Here is a 22806-nt window from a genome sequence, read left to right on the forward strand (position 1 = left end):
CTCTTCACCATTATGACAAACAGGCATTATATACACAGGAAAACAGTAAGCCATTCCACTCCCTATGTAACAGTTAGGTTAACATACAGGAAAAGCACTACCAGTATACTGTATAGTGAAATAACTTAGTGATACACAAGCTTCCATATCACAGAAGTACCAGACAGTAGTAGTAGCAGCGGCAACCCTATGCTCTTAAGAATATGAACCTAGCTGACTACCCCCTTCCTGCAATCTACCATTCGCCTTTCTGGGGACAGGGGAGGAGATGAGGGGCAAATGCATAACCAGGCAGTGGAGCTGTCTAGCTATGTCGCTGCCACCGTATGAAGGTACCCCTCCCCAACACCTCACCCACAAGACACAAGTAAATACAGTGATGAATTATTAAGATACAATTAATATGGATTCATGTCTGTCTGGTGAGCAAAGGGTGATGGTTGATATGGCTGATGAGGCAATCATTCTGTTTTGTATGAGTAGCTGTTCTAGTGTGACAGACACTGGAGAAAGACACCTTCCCAGAGTGGCATTGATTTACCTTAACAAAGAAGCTGCCCAGATGCATAAATGTCCCTAAACTCCCTACCCTCCTCAATCTCCCAAAAGGCTAATGTAAGCTGCAGTGTCAGTGCAGTCACGTTCCTGTAGACATTAATATTGTATAGTACTGTACAAGTCTGGAGAGGCCATGCAAAACTGCAAATTACAGATCTGTGAATTTATGGTAATGCTGTATGGTAACTTTATGGACAAAAACGCTAATTTTGTTTTAGCCTCAGAACCATTTTTTTTTTTTTTTTTTTTAAACTTGTACAGTGTAATATTTATCCTCCAGCTTTATATGAATGGCCACATCTAACTTCACACTCACATACACACTAGTCTCCTTTCAGACATTCTATAAACACTGTGTGCCATACAAATTATTCAAACTCCAAAATACCTGTACTGTTTATGATAACTAAACAACTTCATTCTGTGTATAGCTACTCCTCTAAGACACTCTATACACACTTTATGCCCCGGAAATCACTCTAGCCAATGCTAATTTTAATATACAACTAAGCACACTCACTCACATATGCTCCTCGAACACACACTATCATCACTCTAGGCTTTAGACATAACTCAATGCACACTCAAACATCCACACGTGCTCTCACTAGCTGAATTCAAGCTCCTCCCAAGCATTCTCTATAAGTACAATAGTGAGGCCTCTTTGGCAAGTGATGTTTTGGAAGACAGAAGAATTCTCCTCCCTTTCAGATCACTAGCTTTCTACATCTTGTTAATCCTGACAAAGACTTTCTATATACCAAATGCATTACTATAACATACTGTCTATTTCATTCACTGTCAAACAGGCAAGAATGGTCAAATACAGTAAAACCTTATATCGGACCAACTGGGGGAAAGCCAGGTTCAATGATGTCAATAGTTTGTTATATCCGAGGGTCCCTCCCCCCAGGGTGGAATTTCAAGCACGTTTGAAAATCAGTGAGTAACTTGTGGTAGGTGGTGGCGACCATCATCCACTTACTTGATGTAGTGCTGCCTACTTCTTCCTTAGCCTTTATCATTCTCATTATGTGTCTGTCCTCTCTTCCTATTTCTCCCATCTTTCCTGTCACTTCTTATTGCTTTTCTTTCCTTTACAGGTGGCTTTACATTGAGTGACAAGCCAAATAGTTTCCTGTAAGCCAAGAAACCATTTACAATGCTGGGTGGTAACCGTATAACCAAACCACACGTGCTCCCTATGTGTCAGCAAGTGGGTTGGTGGAGGGTTAGTGCCCCTCCCATAAAACAAATAACTCAAAGTCAAATGGCCACCCCTTATGGGATTATGGCGTCTGGCAATAGATAGCTAGATATATAGAAAATAGCATATTCTGGTAGTAAAAATTGAAACTATCGGTACTGTAGGCTATACCCATCTTACACTAACTTGGCCCACAATTTTTCCCTTTTGCAGCTTACTTCACCTCCTTATTATATCACTTCTTCACGACTAGTACAGTATTATTACCAGTATACTGCAGTCTATTATTACAACTCAATAAGCACAATAGAGAAAGGGCAATTTCAGGCCAGGTTGGAATAAAAAGGATGGGAAACATGCACTGTACATTGTACTGTACCTGTATAGGTGGATGTACATTGCTTATATTGCCACTTCTCTTGTAGGCTGTACACTGAGTGAACTATCATTCATCACCACTGTCGACAAAGATGGCTCTTCAGATGTTTTTTCAGCGGCAGAGGTGCTGGGTGATTCCTTAGTAGAAGCCACCGTTCACGACCGAAATGAGAAAACACCTGATCAAGTCAAGATGTGATATGTCCACACGGTTGTCTAAACACAACAAAAGATGTAGCAGGACTGAGGCCAATCCTGTGCTTTACAGTGTGTCCGACTCTGGTCCTGTCCAGGTCTACCAGAAATTGCTCCAAAATAGCCCAACTTGTCACCTATTCTCACCCGTTGATCTCCAACCTAGCCCAAGCGGGTGGGGAAAAAAATGCCCCAACATTGGTAATTGCATTCTATGTCATGCTGCACGCAGGAAGCAGTTTGTGAGGGCCGTGTGATGCGCCCCATTTAATGGACACTGTACATTATATCTGAAAAACTGTTTGTTCGGCTTAGAGGCATTTATATGGGCTGCGTGATGTGCTCCATTTCACGGACATTGTTCAGTACAGCCGATGGATTGTTTGGTGGCCTTCGTGGCGTCCATTAAATCCAATATCCACTACAGCTGGCTGCCTTAATGCAAACATTCTCAATTGCTGGTAGTGCTGCCTAACTCTATTCACTGGAGATGGAAGTCAGAACAGCAACTACTTATGCACACTTAACAAAACCTCATTAGGTAAGGTTTGGTCATTAATTAGGTTAGGTTAGTTTTGTTATTGACTGGAAAAGGCATTGGTATTATTCTGGGCTAAATTGTGAAGGATGATGGTTCCATATTATTAAAAGTACTTACCTCAAAAAAAGACAAATTCAACACCACAAAAATACTGCAAAATGAATGATAAAAATCTAATAAATGTGGGTTTCATGTAAAAATCATTACTCACAACTTGTACAAATTTACAGCACCTCATACCCCACAACTTTACAACTGATTAAAAAAAAGAAGACAGGTCGGTTCTGGCCAAGTTATGTTTCTGTGGCAATTTAACATATCCTGAGCATTTCATTCACAATTGCTGTTGCCACCAAACAAGCCTATGACAGAAAAAAACATGCCAACAATAAACTACCAGCTCTATCAACTACTGATTTAATAATTATGATGTTTTTACAAAAGCTGAAGTAAAGCAAGACTCATGAACAATTACCAGCCAGCAAAAGTAAGGAAGATTTACTGCCACTTCAATGAATCATTCTGATATGCAATTTCAATAACGTGACTCCAGCAAACTTTATTACTTCTATTATTACGGTTACTCTTACCACACATATGAACTGTGCATGAATAATATTGGCGGTTAGGTAATGTGGTTGCAAATTCATCCACAGCACTAAAATAGCAACCTTGCTTGTCTGTACCCGGAGTAAAATTGTGACCCTATTTGGTAGCAAACATAGACCTTTAAAGTAAATCGCAATACAAACACGACACCTACCATATCAAGTCAATCCTAATTTTCGTGATGCTTCCAGGGAACACATATATCTTCAAACAGGTGTACAATTATCTCAGAATATCAGCTTTCCCCCCTTCGACCTTCATTGACAACCGGGCCCAGGCCGGCGGCGACCTCCGACACCCAAAGGTGTAAACATCTCGACCATTACTTCCTCCTTGACCTGTCCTACCATAATTTCCCTCCTCTTAGGCAATTTTTGGTTTTGTAAGAGGAACAGGAGCCGTGGGAAGGCTACATTCTCCTTTCTTTGTCCTTCCTGCAAAATAAATAAATTACGACTGAGATCGATCGTTGATGTGTGAATACCACCCCTGACGATTTATTACATTCATCTGAAAGTTGAAATATATCACTAATTCACGATTTATGACTAAAATCTCTACTAATTTACGACTGTGATCATTTGTAAATAAATAAACAGATGCTAAATACCAGAATACATACCTGAGCTGTTATTACGCTGAAGCCATAGAACAAAGGCCTCCGTGCCTTGATCCGTTTGCTTCATTTCTCGCTTACCGCAGATTACCCTTGGTGTTCAGATAAAAATGTCATTTTATGCACCTTACTTTCACAACACAGATAATCCTTCACCATTACCTCAACAAAATATCTCTGGGAGTGCCTGGCTGAAGTGGCTGGTTTTCCACAGTCCACTGGGTTCACGTCTAGATGAACCTAGGGCCACAACAAAATCACTTCATGCTTATCATTATCAATCCCACAACACCGATAATCCCTCAACTTAACTCAAAAGATATCTAGAATGCCTGGCTGAAGTGGCTGGTTTGCTGCGGTTCACCACATTGATAAGCAAATGAACCTATACTCATTTTTTTTTTTTTATCGAGGCGAAGATGCACTTAACAGATTGGTGATGATTGGCTGAATGCAACATTACTTCATAATCTAGCATTATTAACTGACAACAAATATCTGAGGAAGAAATTTGGGTTAGCAAATATTCTTTGGACATGTTGCATTCAGCCAATCATCATCAATCCGTCAAGTGCATCTTCGCCTCAATTAAAAAAAAATAATAATAATAATAAAACAGGGTATAGGTAACAATTCCAGCTGTGTGTGTAATACTGGTGTTACCATCATGGGCACCCAACCTTCCCTACATTAATAACTTCCTCCACTCCTTCCAAAACATGTGGTTGACTACAGTACTGATTACCCTACACCACCCATCAGGATATTGGCAGGTGTCATTCCATCCTGTAATAGTGGAGCTAAGTTTATTATGAAATGGAAGAGGTGAAATCCATTTTAACCCCTTGAATTATATTTTTTTACTGGCTTATTTTTGCTGCTTCCAGACAATTTTATTCAAACTAGCAAAGGCTTCTGAAGTGGTAAATTACAGGCTGTTACTTTCCAGTTCTGAGTTTATTCTGAGTTGAACAAAATCATCAAAAGAAAAATAATTCATAAAAAGGATATGCCTGGGCTGCATTGAGTTATTGTAATAGAGAACTGGACATACCTAACCACCCTGGGCCTCCACAGTTTGGGTATATGTAGGTGTCACATCACTGTGCTGGTTGGTTGGAGCGATGTATAAGGTGAGGATGATGATGACAACTGTTATCACCATCTTGACAAACTAGTGCTTAATTCATGGCACTGATAGACCAAAGGCATCCACAGCTTCTCAGGAAAAGACAAGAGTAGTTGAAATGCAGTTGACCAATGAGAGGGGGTAGGGGGATCAGAAGGGTGAACCCTACAGCCTAGGGTTTCAAGCGAAGAATTGTGTGGCATTCCATCTTGTATTTGAATGAGTTAATTGTGAAACAAGAGACAAAAGATCTATCGACCTCTTGATTCAGTTTTTTTTTTAATCCCTTCAGTACAGCCATCTCTTTTTAATTCTACAGTGATTTCTTTTTAATTCTACTCTTGTCAGCTCTAAAGAGAACTTTTGTAGTGAAGAGGTTTGAAACTGTCTCTTGTTAATCTCTCCACAACAGCTCTCATAAGTTCAATAAAATCTGAAGGCAATTAAATTAGAATAAATGAAAATATATGACTGAATGGGTTAATTTATTTTTGCTGCTTCCAGTTTTACCTAACTAGGAAAGGACTTTCATTGATGGGGCTGGCTAATGAAGGCTGTATCTAAGCCCTCCAGTTCAAAGTCTCTCCTGAACTCTGTAAAATATCGTGAAGACAGCAAGAATAAAATACTGGACACTGACTGAACAAGTTAACAAAAATTTCATCCATCATTCATCCAGTACTGCCCCATCAGCAGTGTAGGGGCCTGGGGCTAGGGTACCCAGTCCAGGCATTTAATACTAGAGTGAAACGATTGCTCAACTCACCCCTTAGCGGCATTACATGTGGAACAAAACCCCAACCATCTACAAGACGACCAATGGCTTCAACATCCACTACGGTGACATCTTTCCCAATCTTTTCTTGCTAGTTCCAGATGATTGCAGTCTGTTTATGAGACATGTCTCAACTGCAAGGATCAGCTATGGCCTCCATTAATCCCTGCACTATCAGAGGTCTGTCATTTGCTGGTCATGGTGTGTGGATAAAGCAAGAATAATAAATCAAAGATCATCATCTAAGGTACTGGAGAGAGATGCCTCCATATGGCCACGACGGCATCATTATCATCAGACTGAGGGGAATTTACTCAATCACCAACAAGGTTAGTGGTGGGTGGTGGTGACCATCATCCACTCTCTTGATGTAGTGCTACCTACTTCTTCCTTAGCCTTTATCATTCTTTTTCTGTGTCTGTCCTCCTCTCTTCCTATTTCTCCCATCTTTCCTGTCACATCTTATTGCTTTTCTTTCCTTTACAGGTGGCTTTACATTGAGTGACAAGCCAAACGGTTTCCTGTAAGCCAAGAAACCATTTACAATGCTGGGTGGTAACCATATAACCAAACCATACGTGCTCCCTATGTGTCAGCAAGTGGGTTGGTGGAGGGTTAGTGCCCCTCCCCGTAAAGCAAATAACTCAAAGTCAAATGGCCACCCCTAACAGGATTGTGGCATCTGGCAATAGATAGACAGATAGACTAACAAGGTGCTACAGCATTCCTCACTTTAGCCTTTACTCCAACTGAATGCCTTAGCCTCTTCACTCCAGTAACATACAGTAATTATCTTTCATCTTATTCATGCTACTACGAGACGACTGCAGGGCCAGTTCCAGCACTCTGAACAGGTTGGGAGGGCATGAATCCTAGCAGGAATACTGTACTACAAATCTGAGCTGATGTTGCCTCTATCAAATCCCTTATAATTTATTACCAAATCTCTCTTTGCACTGAACTGTTACTGTAGTAATATTAAGATATTCACTGCATTTATTGTAGTAAAGTCTATCTATCTATAGCCAGATGCCATAATCCCATATGGGGTGGCAGTTTGTCTCTTAGTTGTTTTACGGGGAGGGGCCCTAACCCTCCGCCAACCCACTTGTTGATATGTAGGGAACACATGTGGGTTGGTTATATGGTTACCACCCAGTGTTGTAAATGGTTTCCTGGTTTGCAGGAAACCATTAGAATTGTCACTCAATGTAAAGCCAACTGAAAAGGAAAGATGAGTAATAAAGTGACAGGAAAGATGTGAGAAATAGGAGGAGAGGAGGGCAGACACGGAAAATGAATGATAAAGGTCAAGGAAGAAGTAGAAAGCACTACATCAAGTGAATGGATGATAATTGCTACCGCCAACCACAAATTGCAGTAAATTACAATTTTATTATACGTAACCACTGATCTGTCAAAAAATAGGGGGAGTGTGAATTCCCCTAAATCCACGTATGATGAATCAGTGGTAGTGATGGCGGTCTCTAACCCCTACAGTATCAAAATCCTCCCCTCAGCTGAATAAAATCATCTGGAGGTAGCAAGGGTAATTCAAAAAACTACATCACTGGATTTAAGGTCTCAACCCCCTTCATTTTGGTGGCATATTTTTTACTTGGCCTAAAACTGCCATCTCTTCATCTTCAGTCGTGATTTGTAACGAGACTAATGCTAGATTCTGATTCTAGCCATGAAGAAGTGCTATGGGATGGATGCACAGCTACAGTATTGTCCTAATCTGCCATGGAGCTATGCAAAATAAGCTGGAAAAGGATGAAAATCTGGGCCAAATAAAGGTAATGGGATTAGGCTTAACTTACTAAAGATCTTCTCGTACTGAAAGGGTTATACAGTACCTTGTCCCTCCAGTTTGTAGTCAACCCTTAGCTGAATAAAGTAGTTTGGAAATAAAAAGACTACAATATAAAGTAGGCCATCATTTTTTTTTTTTTAATGCATGGAAGAATGAACTAGTGGCCAGAAGCCCGTAAAACTGTTCCCTCCAAGAAAAGAAAAAAACAAGATAACTGAGGTCCAAATTCAAGATCTGTTAAGACTAAGATATAAAGAAAGCCATCAGATTGCAGGGGTTATTCTTTTTCTAAATGCAAGAAAGAAGGAACCAAAGGCCATAAGCCTGCAAAATTGTTCCTTCAAATGATAAAAACAAAAGATAATGGGGGGCCAAATTCAAGATCCGTTCGTTTTGAGATGCCTGGACACACTGCGTCTGAAAGGTTGGAGATCATAAGCAGTAGGAAATATAGACAGAGGAAGACAGTTCCAGATAAAGTAGTGGCTCCTGTCACAAACAAAATAATAATCATGGCATAATAACATCAATCATTAACATACATGCACACCTGCAGAATAAGAAATGCATATTAAACAGCTTCTTTATTTTGTTAGCTAAAAATATTGAAATAAATCACTGAACATGTAAATTCATAACTATAAATATCTATGTATTAATCTATTGCCAGATGCCTTAATCCCGTAAGGGGTGGCCACGAACAAATTGCCACAATGTTGCCCTGTCCTTTGCCATTTTACTGCCCTGCTCCCAGCTCACATCCCCCTCTCTCATATACCTCTCTACTCCATCCCTCCATCTCATCCTTGGCCTCCTTCTCCCTCTCCCCCCTTCCACCTCGTTCACATACACTCACCTTGTTAGTCTCTCGCTCTCCATCTTCTCCACATGGCCAAATAACCTCAGTGTGTTTCTACTAACACTTTCTGTCACATCCACATCCACACCACAATGTTCCTTCACCTCCTTGTTTGTCAGTCTGTCTCTCCATGTAACTGCACAAGCTCCTCTCAAATATAAAAATATTCTGATAATAAAGTTTTCAATAACTGGAATAAGTGCAGAGAAAAGTATAATAATTAAGAAAAATAGTGCATGTGAACTGCATGAAATAACTAAGGAAAAAAGTATATATCATAACGAAGAAAAATATTGCATGTGGAGAGGAAGGAGAGTGAGAGACTAATGAGGAGAGTGTATGTGAGTGGGAAGAGGGAGGGGGAGGCCAAGGATGAGGTGAAGAGGTATATGAGACAGTGGGGTGTAAGTTGGAGAATAGAGGATGAGACTAATGAGAACAGTGTATGTGAGTGAGGTGGAGGGGGAGAGGGGGAGAGGGAGAGGGAGGCTGAGGATGATGTGAAGGGACAGAGCGGAGAGGTATTGTATATGAGAGAGGGGGGGTGTGGGCTTGGGGGAGGGCAGCAAAATGGTGGAGGACAGAGTGACATGAAGGGGATTTGTTTGTGGCCACCTCTTACAAGATTAAGGCATTTGGATGGAGATAAAACTGCATGAAATAACTAAACTAAACCTTTGGCATATAAAGTGTAATCAATATAATATAAATAAGAGACAGACTGGGTGTGCTACTGATAATTCTCCTTCTTTCATACTTTGTCCTTCCTTGCTTTCTGGATTCTACCTTACCCAATTTATAGGGATGAAAAAACGCCATGATGATGATGATGATGATAATGATGATGATGATTTAAAAATATCACAGCTGTGCATTTTGTTGCAAGTGAACTATTCATTATATATGGCATTACATGAGAAAAGAGGTGATGGTGATGATGATGATGATGATGATGATGATGATGATGGTGAAAATGATAACTGAAAATATAACACAAAGATGCATATTTAGTTGCATGTAAGCTATGAATTATGTATAATAATGGACTAGGTGGGAAAAGGGGTCTGATGATGCTGATGACGATGACGATGACGATGATGGTGAAGATCATGATGAAGTCGATGATAATTTGCATGACTATTATCATGATGAAGGCTTTTCTTTTCGGTGTGTGGCAAGATGCTTTCTCAACTTCTTGGCAGACGCACACAGAATCCCACACTCGCTACAGGAATAGTCTTTGTTTTCTTCATGCGTGAGAGAATGAGAAACTAACCGGTACGCATGGGAGAAGCTTCGCCCACATATCTTACACTGATGAGGCTTGGAGTTGGTGTGACGAAGGGAGTGTGTCTTCAGTCTTTTTTCTGATGCAAAACGCTTACCACAAATATCACACTGAGGACGGGAAGTTGAGTGTGTTTTCATATGTGCCACAAATCCACTCCTCCATACAAAAGCTTCATTGCACACAGAACACACATGCTTACGAATATTGGAGTGTACCTGCATGTGACGAGTTAAAAGGCTGCGGTAATAATATCCTTTATGACAGTGTGGGCATATATACCTCTGTGATCTGTGGTGATGATATGCCTTGTGCGCAGACAGGGACTTGTGCTGTTGAAAGGTCTCACCACAAACAGGGCAAGTAAACAAACCAGTGAGGTGGAGCTTCATATGCTGCTGAAGAACCAACTTAGTTTTAAATCTCTTTGAACACATGGAACACTCAAAGGGCCGGACATCGGAGTGAATGTGTTTGTGCCTTACAAGGCCAGAACGTGATTTAAACGCAGCATCACAGACGGCACAAACAAACGGCTTCTCTCCCGTATGAATCCGAATGTGTTCAGCTAAGACACTGCGGTTGGTGAAAGCCTTAGAGCAGTACACACAGACATGAGGTTGGATGTTTCGATGGCTGTTCAGGTGACATCGGAGGCTGCTGCGACCCTTCAGAATCTTTCCACACACCTGTAAATTGATATGTCATTATGTTCAGCAGAAACAGTCATCGGAAGCTGTTGAGACCTTTCAAAAAATTTCCACGCACACTGTCTGTAAACTGATATACCAGTATCTTCTTACTGCCTGTGGAGAATGAGGCCACAGAGAGACTTAGGATGTAGAGACAAAATGAAATCTATGAGAAAATGAGCGTGAATAAAGAAAAATTGATGATCATTTGTGTGGATGGCATGACTGTAGTGGTGTGTGGCCTAAAGAAAGGCCTTCCAAAATGAAGAAGTGTATGTCTCTGCAGCCTCGTGTTTAGTTCATCAGCCCCATCAACAGACAGGTTACATAATCCAGTAACAATATGGCATCTCTCACTTCTTAGCTATGTGACAGCCATCAACACTCACATACTTGAGCTGAATCAGTCCATCAAGAAAATGATGCAATGCTTCCACCTAAAAGAATACCCATACTGTGCATGGCCATGGTAATGCTGATGCATCCATGGAATGGAAGCTAATCCCAACTGTTGCTGGAAATCGCTGGGAAAAGAGAAATCTGTGATGTGCAATATGATCTGTAACAATGTGAGGCTCAACTAAGTGGCAGTTCTGTGGTAAGTTAGCAAGTTTGTAGCGGCATTTCACTTTCATGGTAGTAACTCCCTGCTGGATTGGATCCAGCCCTTTGGAAAAGTGGGAGCATGGTTCCTAGCAGAATTATCACGAGTCTGAATTCATGCCAGTTCATTACCAAATTCCTCAAAATGTATTACCAACTCCCTCTATTTATTGAAATGATTTATGACAACATTTATGCAAGAAACAGGCTTGAGGTCAATTCTATCTAATCAGTCCCAAATCTAATCCATTTTTGACCGATTATATTTCATCAATTTTATTCAATTCTAAATCTGACAAAACATATTTCATCAATTTCATTTCAAATCCAAACCTGACAAAATAAAAATCTATCAACCCCAATAAATCATGTCCTCTTCAATTCCATTTCAGTTCATTTATTAAAAAATAAACACAAATCAGAGTTTAATTCATTAAGGTGGTTTATTTTCAGTTCAATCAATTTTCTAAAATTTTCATAAAACATATGCATGGCTTTATCATAACCATTTTAGTATGTAGGACTGCAACTGCTTCACCAATGAATGAAGGCAATGAAGGAACATACACTAAAATGGTACGTAGGTAATTACTTTTTGAGAAGAGAACATATGATAAAAATAAACAAGGTAAAGGCCATCCATTCACCAGACTCTGAGGGCACGGTGTCTCATCTCTCTTGCACCAAAACACAATATCAAAACTAGAGAAAGTCCAGAATAACAGAACAAATCTGTGAAATTATGTGCAAATAATGTACAGTAAACCTTTTAGAAATATAACATCTGTAAACATGAGGCAAGCTGAATAATATTAAAGAAATATGAGATATCCCCTGGTCACATACAAAGTTATTTTATCCCATAAAACACTAGTTCACATAATTCATCAAATCAGTTTCAATTTGAAATATGTTTATCTTCAACTCCTTTTTGCTTGTTTTCTCAATCAATTCGAATTCACTTCCTAACTGACCCTGTGTTTGCTTAGACAATTTTTGCATATATACTGGTAAATAACATTTTTCTTTTATTATATGTAATCACTGGTCTGCTGAAAATATGGAGGCATGTGTCCTCCCCTCCCGCCCAAAAATCTTTGTCTGTCCTTGGATCAATGGTAGTTACCCATCTACTACTGAAAAATTATGGAAATATTGGACAGTTTCCTCTGTGTTGGAGACGGACGCCTTCATGCGGCAACACTGATATAACGCGACAGTTATTATACAAACGTCCCAATCCCCTGCTTGGAGGAGAATAGACTGAAACAGAGAGACAATTTCAGCCTGCAGTCCACTGGATTTACGTCCAGATGAACTTACAACCTCTACAATACCAACAACAATAGTTTCCTCACCTGACAGAGCATCTCCCTCTTTGCACTGGTGTTTGGTTTTGGTCCCTTGGGATTGATGTCTGCTGGCAGGTTTGCATTGTGATCAGGTACCACTTCAATCCCTTTCACCTCCCTCCAATCCTCCTCCTCCTCCCTGGTCTCTTGTGATGACACCATGATCTCTTCTGATATGGGTTCATCTTCCTCAATCCAGAACTTTTCCTTCAGCATGGAGTCCCTTCTGGTATGCATATCTGGGAGGGAATGACGAAAAGCTCAGTAGAATATCGTCACCCTCATAATAAAACTGTCATTCTTTTTTGTCGATTTCTGGATTTTTGCCTAAATCAATTCTTCATCACATGGTGCATCTGTTGGTATAGCTGCCTTTGTCAGGTCTATGATGTGAGTGGTCAAAAATGTGCCTCAAGTTTCTGCCTAAGTCACTGAAAATTAAGAAAATAAGACGGTTTTTTTCAATTTCCAGAAAAGTAGAAAAACATGACTTAAGCATTTTTTTTTTTTATGAGTGACGATATGTGTATTGTACAGTACAAGCAGACGTCATTATGTAAGGGGATGTGTGCCAAAAGATCACACAATTTTCCATACAACTAATACTGTTAATTGGTGGAAATTGATAACTCAGCTTTATGGGTGACAAAGTGTTAAACGAAATACTCTTAGATGGTTTGACAACATGAAGAGGATGGAGAATGGCTGAGTATAAGAATGTGTTTAGGTGAGGTGGAGGGGAAGATGGAGAGAGGGGAGACTGAGACTGAGACAGAGGAATGGAGTGCAGATATATGAAAGGGTGTATGTGAGCTGGAAGGAAAACAGCTAAACGGCAGAGGACTGGGTGACAAGAGGTGATCTGTTTGTGGCAACTCCTTACAGAATTAAGGCATGTGGCTACAGGCATATAGACAGACAGACAGACAGACAGATAGATATATATAGCTGGATGGAGGAATAGATAAGTAGACAGGCAGCTTTGTGGTTAGCAATGGAAATGTAATAGATACTTTAAGAGAATTTAATGCTTTTACTGTATATGTGTTTTGATCACTAACCTGGATGATTCAGCAGCCTTCTGGCCAACTCCTTCCTTTTTGTGTAAACCTTGTTCTGTTCTTGGCTTGGTATAAACCACACATTCTCAGCTCGCTCAATAAGGCTGTGAAACTTGAGTGAGTCACTGTTATCCACCCTTTCCTCTCTCTCTGAATCATTCCACAGGAGTTCTGGATAATCCTTTTGTTTGTTACTTTCTGTAGATGCATCCTGATCTGTGGAAAGGTAACTCTTTTCTTGATTCTTGGAGCTGCTACTTTGATCCATCTCTTGTGTTGCAATGCAGTTTACATCTGTGAAACTTGCTGGTGAGGAGGGACCTTGACCGACAGTATGGCAGAAATTGTGAGTATTGGTATGATGGCCAATATTGCTCTGAGTTTCTACTGGAGAGGTGGTGGAAAAATACTGGTGGGATGATTCCTTTAGATAGTAATTAGGTAGACTTTTAACTGTGCTTTCTCCCACCACTGAGTGTTCTAAAAGCTGATGTGCAGGGGATATATGCTGATTAAAACTATATGTGGGTGGTGAAGGTGGATGAGTATGCAGAGATGATGATGAAGGATATGCTGGAGGTGCACCAATATCTTTTTTTGAGACATTATGTGATGCTGACACATCCTGCTTGAAACTCTGGCATGGATGGGGAAAATTTGATGGTTGTGTTTCCTGGTGACCAACTGCTATGTTTGAATGGGAATTTCCTGCATTGCTAATTGAAGCTATGTATTCAGCAGTGCACTGTAAATGAGATTCATAAGAAGGTGGACTTAAAGTCTTTTCCAGTGATCTGACAGAGAAATTACCTTCTGTACCAAATAATGAAGCTGTGAATGACCTATTTTCTGCTGTACTGTAATAATGAAAGTCACTGGTACTGTCAACCTGATGTGCATTGTAAGACACAGGTGACTCGGCATAATGATTCGGCTGCATAACTTGAGGCACTGGGCCAGAAGAATGGTGAGGTGAGAGTGAGTCATCCCTGAACAGATTCCGTGAAAGCAAGTGATCGGACTGGGTGGCTGTGTTGTGAGGGGACTGAACTAATGCCTCTGCCTGTGGAGACTCACAATATGAAGGTGTACAGCCAGCTGAGAAGGGAATGGTGTGAGTATTATTAGGTTCAGCCACACTTCCAGTGTGTTGGGCTAACACTGAATGTGCTACAGCTTGAGAGGACTCCAGATATGGAGACTGATGATCTGTGTGGAGGCAAGAATCTGCCTGCTGGGTGGGGGTGTATGATGACAGGTGGGGAGTCAAGCTGTCAATATTTGCTTGGGAAGACATGGAATATACATCTTGAAGAGGTACAGTCATGACTGGTTGTGGTGATTCCAGAAATGGAGATGGGTGTGAGGACTGAGTGTATAAGGGTTGGTGTGAAGGCTGATTATGTGAAGATGAATGAGGGGACTGAGAATATGAGGGCAGTTGCTTGGACTCTGCATACAGCGATGACTGATCTGGTCTTGTGCAGTTACCCTGTACATCAGTTGACGGATGGGGGGGTTTGGGTGTATCTGAATGAGGAAAATCTGTACTTGGAGAGAGATGTGGTGATCGAGTCTTTAACGCTGAATGTGAAAACTGATCACTCTGATGAGACGAAGGTTTAGGGTATAGTATTGTATGTACTGGGGGTATGTACGGATCTGAAGCAGGCAAAACAGATGCTAATGTTTCATGCAGGCTCTGATTAAATGATTCATGTTCTGGTACTTGAGAAAACAATGACCTGTCCTGTTGTGAGGCTATGTGATGAGAGGCATGGTTTCCAAGATCACTCACCTGTACATCTGAATATGAGGCATAAGTATAAGACAAATGGGAATGAGTCATTGTGGTTTCAGAAGAGAGAGGATTATCATGTGTGAATGAAAAACCTGTGACTGATGGAGTAGATGGCAGAAGACTTGGCACTATATCAGTAGACAGGGTGGATGGTATGGAGTAATATCCTAGCTCATAATTATGGGCTTTGGAAAGTGAGGAATGTAGCTGGGCAGAGCAAGCAGTGGTAACAAGAGGTGAGGAGGACTGATTTGGAGACACATCTCGTATATCTGGGTATGTCTTGATAGTATCTCTAAATAAATCCTGTGTTTTCTTGCAAGGTGAAGAACAAGACTGTGCCGTTTTGGTTAAGTATGAATTAGAAGTTACTGTTTTTGTGACAAAGGGTTTTTCATTTGCAACCAAAACTGTATTTACTGAGTCAGTCTGGGATGTACATGAGTAATTATTTCTCAAAAATGTGTCACCATAAGCCTCAGAAGAGCCAAGTTGAGTGGGCTTTTCAAGTACTGTTTTATTAAGGGAAGATTCATTAGTCCTGGTTTTTTCGGGTACAACATCACCATCTGAACTGGTTGTACAGTGTGGGCCTTTATATTGCTGATCACTTAGCTTCCTGGAGGAATGTAAACTTTTCTGGTTTTTGTCTTTGGATGGTGGGATGATCATATTGTTTCCTCCTAAGCTACTACCCATTACATCTATCTGATTTGTCTTTTCATGAGCAAACTGTGGGTAGGGTGGAGGTGGGTGTTGAGGAATTGTGTGCTCAATGAACCTATTCTCCATGGAAGAAGGCACTGTTGGGTGGACTAGGGAAGATGTAGTGGGAGTACAAGAATAATCTGGAGTGGTGGGATATATATGCTTCTGTATCTCACTATGATTTTTATTCCATCCACTCTCTTCTTTGGGTAAGTTTGCGACAGTTGCGGTGGCTTGTCGTATATCCGATCTTTCATTTTTCCCACACTCCTTGGGAATTACTTTCTGATTCACTGTCCCATCCGAATTAGGTATGTCTTGTAGCTTTGTAGCATCCTCATTTTCAAGTTTTTGTTTTGGTTTCCTGACTCCAGTCCTCTTTGAAATCTTCTCCTGTGGTCGGCTTGTTGTACTTTCAATGTGACACACAGGAGAAGCAACAAAATGTGATGAAACCTCAGATATTTCTTCTAATGCTATAGCAGGAGGCAAAATCACTAAAGACTTTGTTTCCATTTGAGGAGCCTTAGGAAGAATTGCTACTACTGAAGACTTAGAGCCTTTTGGTTTCATTTTCTTGGAAGCATGTTTTCTTGAAGGTTGTGATCTTTTCCCACTTCTTGACTGTGGCTCTTTTTCTGACTCCTGGAAGAAAATAGCATTGAAATAACTATAAAATATGCAATATTACTAGAGTTACTAACAAAATTTAAAAAATTAATAGTTTCCAGTCAGTGAGCAAAGGCCCATGTCACAAGTACTCCGCCTGTTTACAGCTTTTCCTACTTTTGTATTAGCTACCACAATAATTTTGGATGTGTGGCCAGAGTGGAAAAGCGTGCTTTTTTCCTGTAACCCAGGAAACCATTTACAATTCTGGGTGTAACCATATAACAGATTGATGTGGAGCCTACTATGGTGTCTTGTTAATGAATGTGGCATCCATCTGGGAACAAAAATTCCACACTATCCCCTGTGCTTTGCTGTGGTAAGGTGCTGTCTCTCATAAAGGAACATCAGTTAACTGCAAAGGACTGCCCTACAGGAGTGGTTGTTTGCTTGCAGCTGATGGGTCTACTCAGCCAGACAGTCCAGGATTACTCAACAACAAATACCAATCAACCCTTTACTGCCCTAACAGGAGTGCACCAAACCAGGATTAGGGTTCTCAGTCAAGACATTTATGGTCTATCTATCTATCTATTGCCAGACACCATAACTCCATAAGGGTGGCCATTAGACTTTGAGTTATTTATTTTACAGGGAGGGGCACTAACCCTCCACCAACCCACTTGTTGACATGTAGGGAGCACGTATGGGTTGGTTATATGGTTACCACCCAGCGTTGTAATGGTTTCTTGGCTTACAGGAAACCATTAGGCTTGTCACTCAATGTAAAGCCACCTGTAAAGGAAAGAAAAGCAATAAGAAGTAACATGAAAGATGGGAGAAACAGGAAGAGAGGAGGGAAGGCACATAAAAAGAATGACAAACGCTAAGGAAGAAGTAGGCAGCACTACATCAAGTGAGTGGATGATGGTCGCCACTACCTACCATGGTGAAAGTAATAAATTCCTAGCCTCGGAGCACCAGTACATGAGAAATAATCCCAAACCATCCCTCAGATTTAGCCCCTTAAGGGTGACATCCAGTTCTTGCACATTAATCCACTAAAACCACCCGGCATATATTTGTTGATTATATGATAACCACCCAGTGTATTAAACAGTTTCCTAAATTACAGGAAACTATTTGACCTGTCACACAGTGTAAGGGATACAAGAACTGAGTGAGTGATGGCAGGCATTTCTAAATTATTTACATATAATTATTTCACTCTCATCTTAAATGTCAGGACCGACATGTCTAACCCCAAGCTCCTACACTCCTCATGGGGCTGCAAAGGATTAGATGATGGATGGATGGATATATCATTTAGCTCCCAAACCAGAAAGTGTTGCTAATGATAATATTCTACTTTTCTTGGACTCCCTGCACTGTTCAACACAATACAGGTACTAAAAATGGCAGAGGAAAAAGGTGCTAGGCTGAGCAAATATAAGCAATAAATTAATACCCATCTTGAGGGGGTTAAAGGATTTCCCCTGTTTAGAGGCACTGAAATTCTGCTGCATTATGTAACTCAATGACCCCAGAGACATTGTTATCATTTTATTATTGCTATTTCCTGTCTATCTTATTTAGCACACAGCAAACTTCCTGCAGCTACTGGAACACAGCCTTATAGAACCCCTGAAAATACAAAAGGCTTTTCCTGAGTTGAATTAAATGTGTGGAAGCAGCAAGACTATTCTTTAAATGACATCACCCAAAGTCAAAGGGTTAATCAAAGTAGCTGTCTCAGGATCTGCTTCCATAAACTATCAAGGGACTACTGTACAGCATAACCATTGTTTTAATAAGTGTCAGAAGCACCTGTAAATGCAAACACCTTTCAATTCCTCACCTACATCAAGAATTACAGAGGGCATTGTAGAGAAACAAATGGAGAAAGCTTTGTCCTTGACTAGTTTTGCCAATTAAAAAAGTTTGTTCCTAATGTGCTTCCCTACAAAATCCTCCAATAAATTTCTAAATCAATACTGTCAAAAAGCTTACCATTACTGATTTTGGATGAATTCTCTTCTGTGGTGACCCTGAGCATCTGTTGGCACTGTTTGATGGGAGTTTGGGGGTGGTGCTGGTGGTGGTGGTGAGGGGCAGCATGACGGGTGAGGGTTGAGGCACACTGTGGGCGGTAAGGGTGATGGTGGACATTGGTGGTGATGGCAGGATGATTGAACCAGTCTTGGTAGGTGGAAGGTTGATGGTTGATGCCATGGGTGAGGTGAGGATGAAGGTGGTGGTCTGAGGGCTGGGTACCACATGGGGCAGTGAGGGTATGCCCCGTACTCCTACTATGCCTTTTGGAAGGATCTGAAAACAGAGTATGAAAAATAATTACCCTAACAACTTCTGCTGGTCCACCTTGAATTGGCAGGGATTTCTCTTCTTCTGCAGCCCATTTCCATAGCTCAAAGACAATACCATGGCTTCACATCCTATCCACGATACTTCTTTGTGACTAGCATCATATTTGAAATAATCTTGTTGCAGCTCAATGGCAGAAGACAATATGATGGCTTGATGTCCTTTCCATAACATTTCTTCATGTCCAGCATCATTTTACATTATAGCCTTGCTACAGTTCTTTGATAGAAAATAACACTACGAAGACCCTACATCCTTTCCTCAACACTTCTTCATGACCAGCATCATATTCTAGGGTAACTCTCCTGTTACAGTTCAGCACTGAAGATGAAATGATGACAATTTTTAGGCCAATTTAGGGTGGACAGAGCACAAGAAAAGTGAGTTTGTTTCACTCAGCTATTTCATTCTTGATCTGAAGTTGAATTAAAGACCTTTTGTTACATTGCAGATCCTTGTGATTTATTATACTGTAAAACTGTTCAAAAAATGTGTTTGGTCACCTTTTTTGGGATTAAGGAATCTGGCTATAGATAAAGAGATACAGAAAATTACATTATTATTATTATTATTTCACTCTCATCCTAAATGTCAGGACCAACTAGCCCTGGGCTCCTACGCTCCTCATGGGGCAGCATACTGTACGATTGATGGATAGATTATTATTATTACTGTTGCTGCAGTATTTTTTTTTCACCCCTCAAGTATAAGCTAGAAGCATGTCTCTCTTTTAACTGCTTCACCATTCGCTTAACCCCTTAACCAAGAGCTTATTTTTCCACCAGCACCATATTTGAGTATTGTAGTAGGAGGGGGAGCTAGAAGACTTTAGACAGTCCTCTCCTATCCCCATTGCAAAGCACTGGCTTTTGACATTCTGGGTACAACCTTGTGGGCCCCTCTTGCCTAAAAATAACATACAGAGTACGTCATTGTGGCAAAGGGGTTAAAGTAGTATTTTGCCTGTACACATCTAAGTGTTCAGTATGGACTGACTGTACTACAGTACAATATATTTTTCCATATATATCACCAACTCTCAAGTCTAAAATGTCTGGGTCAAAAGGCTTTACAGGAAACAAGTATTTTTGGAAATCAGAATTACTGTGTAATGATAACTATCTATCTATCCATCTATTGCCAGACGCCTCAATCCTGTTCGGGGTAGCCACAAACAATCGCCTCGACGAGGCTTCTTGTTCGTCTTTTTAGTTAGTTGTTTTCTGAGGAGGGGCACTAACCCTCTGCCAACCCTTTTAGTCGCTTCATACGACAAGCAGGGATACCGGGGGAGTATTCTTGAAAAAAAAAACCTACCCCCAGGGGTGGAACGATAACTAATGGAAATATGCACAAAAATAACTTACAGTTGCATTAACAGTCGATACATTGGAGTACACTGTATTAGTACCACTATATTCTTACACAAACACACACACATTTATGGAATGTGGACAGGCGATATTAAAACACCCTCTTAAACTGTATATATTTTTTTTCTTTAGTGGTTTTCAGAAACTGGATTTTTTTTAGCAGAAAGTCTTTCCTGGAATGCATATGCTTGCTGTTATCCACTCCAGCAGTGGTGTTTGAAAGCAGAAGAAAGGAACATAAAATCCTCATATTCAGTCTTTTAGCCCTTTCACTACATTGACATTTCTTTGCCTTAATCTTACTGTCTCCTGGTGATATCATTCGCTACTGTACACGGCAGACTTACTGAACTCAACGGATTAACCCTTTAACCGTGGGCATTGTTTTGACCCGACTGCCCCCCCCCCCGTGGGGGTTCCAGCCAAAATGTAAACAAACTTTAAACCTTTATAACTCTGCACAGAATAAATCTACAGCGAAAAATAAGGTACCATTAGAAAGTACTAACCTTCGGCTTTGCAATGATGTAGGTTTCATGATTTCGTTGACTATCACTGGATGGGCAGTGCCATTAGAAGTGAGCGATCTAAAATCACTATTTTTCGCTCACACACCATTACCAAATGCCAACCTCATTCTGATAATAATACTATAAACATATATGAACACTGCACATACGATAAACACCCACTCTGTGTTCACTGAGGCAGGTAAAAGGCACTGTAATTGCCCGCACTTCACTGCCACATCAGCGGTGTTGTCACTCACAAAGCTGGACAGATACTGATGCGTGTTTGGTCAGGGGTGGGGTGGGGGGCCCGGGGGGTGGGAGGAGGGAGGTGGGGGTTGGCTGGAGTGAAAGAACTTAATAGCTACTCTCCCTTGAAACAATTGGCGCGCGGAAAAAACGCGCGGTATTCAAAATATTCACAAACATTCCAGAATGACACCCGCGGTTTGGTCCAGTTTTTGCAATGTCATTCTGGGATGACACCCGCAGTTAAAGGGTTAAACACAGCCTTCAATAATCTTTCAGCATGAGTGACCTTTTGTATCCATCTATGTATCTATTGTCAGATGCCTTAATCTCGTAAGGGGTGGCCAAAAACAAATCACCTCCATGTCACCCTGTTCCCCGGCATTTCACTACCCTGCTCCCAGCTCACACCCCCTCTCTCATACACCTCTCCACTCCATCCCTCCACCTCATCCTTGTCTTTTTCCAAATCTGAATAAAATTTTAGGGAAACAAATAAAATATAAATGACATTCACAGGTTGAAGGGGTAACTGTCAAATATAATAATATATACCAATGTGAGACCGAAAACTGAAAGTGAATATCAAAAAACAGAATACCTGAAAGATTTTTGCATGCAGTACAGGAAAGAAAGAGGAAGCACAGTAAATTAAAGGTACAAAGGGGAGGTGAAATACTTGAGGTGGCTGACAGTTTGAAATGTTTAGGAGCTGTACTGTGTAAAAATGGCAAAATGGAGTGTGAAGTTAAGAGAGATCATTTCCTGGTAGAAGAGTATCTGGAAAGTCTGGCTGTATTTTGAAGGGTAGGAAGGTTAGTATGGTGGTTAAATGAGCCTTGCATGGAAGTGCTTTACTGTCCATGCTCTAATATGGAGGTAAAACCTGAGCTGTGAATGAGAGAACTTTCTAGGAACAAGCTGAAGATCACCGGTGAAAGAAATCAGAAAAGAAAGAAGAGTGTCTGACAAAGTGAGAGGAGTGGGAGGAGAAATCAACCTAGAGGTGGTTCTATCATGGCCATCTTGTCTTGGGGTTAAAAGAGTGAGTAAGGCATCAGATATAATGATGATGGTGATGAATGTACTCGTACTTACAAAGTATTATAACAGTGGCCTGATCAGAGATACAATTTACCCAATTCAGGGAGATCAGAGACACAACTTACCCGTTTCATGGTCCCTGATAATGGAAGACGTCACTCTATGATGATAAAAACATCTCATTTGCTGAAAAGGGAAAATCATTTAAGTATATTATCACTGTGTTATGAACTATTATCATAAAAGTGTTATGAACTATTATCATAACTGGGTAAAGATAAAGATGATCCCCCATACATGATGGGTTAACTAAACTAACAAACAAAACAATTCACACTTTAAAAATGAATATAAAAACTGGTTTACTAAAGCCACAACGTTTTTTCCCTATATGGAGATGAACACACCAAAGGTAGCTTGGGGAAGGACTCAAGTCAGCAGCTACCCCTATT

The 22806-nt window shown here is 40.6% G+C and overlaps 2 protein-coding genes across 2 annotated transcripts in view; both read right to left on the reverse strand.

The window, feature by feature from the left end:
* The window catches only part of LOC145418421 (damage-control phosphatase 1-like), a 28516-nt gene extending 24344 nt beyond the window's left edge, over positions 1 to 4172 (reverse strand). Inside the window, exons 1-2 of the mRNA XM_080286835.1 lie at positions 4111 to 4172; positions 3643 to 3922 (exon numbers count right to left, since the gene is read on the reverse strand). The gene's annotated coding sequence lies outside the window, so the exon portion shown is untranslated. The remainder of the gene's footprint in view (positions 1 to 3642; positions 3923 to 4110) is intronic.
* Positions 4173 to 9699: 5527 nt separating this feature from the next.
* Positions 9700 to 22585, reverse strand: LOC145418453 (uncharacterized). Its single transcript, XM_080286870.1, has 5 exons — positions 22480 to 22585; positions 18808 to 19125; positions 13680 to 16833; positions 12625 to 12857; positions 9700 to 10660 (listed from the first exon to the last, which is right to left on the reverse strand). The coding sequence occupies exons 1-5, from the start codon at positions 22486 to 22488 to the stop codon at positions 9827 to 9829; spliced, it is 4548 nt and encodes a 1515-aa protein (XP_080142996.1). The 5' UTR covers positions 22489 to 22585; the 3' UTR covers positions 9700 to 9826.
* Positions 22586 to 22806: the final 221 nt, after the last annotated feature.

This window comes from Coenobita brevimanus, chromosome 114, assembly GCF_032717465.1.
Source record: "Coenobita brevimanus isolate Jiangsu-jjx chromosome 114, ASM3271746v2, whole genome shotgun sequence".
NCBI lineage: Eukaryota > Metazoa > Arthropoda > Malacostraca > Decapoda > Coenobitidae > Coenobita > Coenobita brevimanus.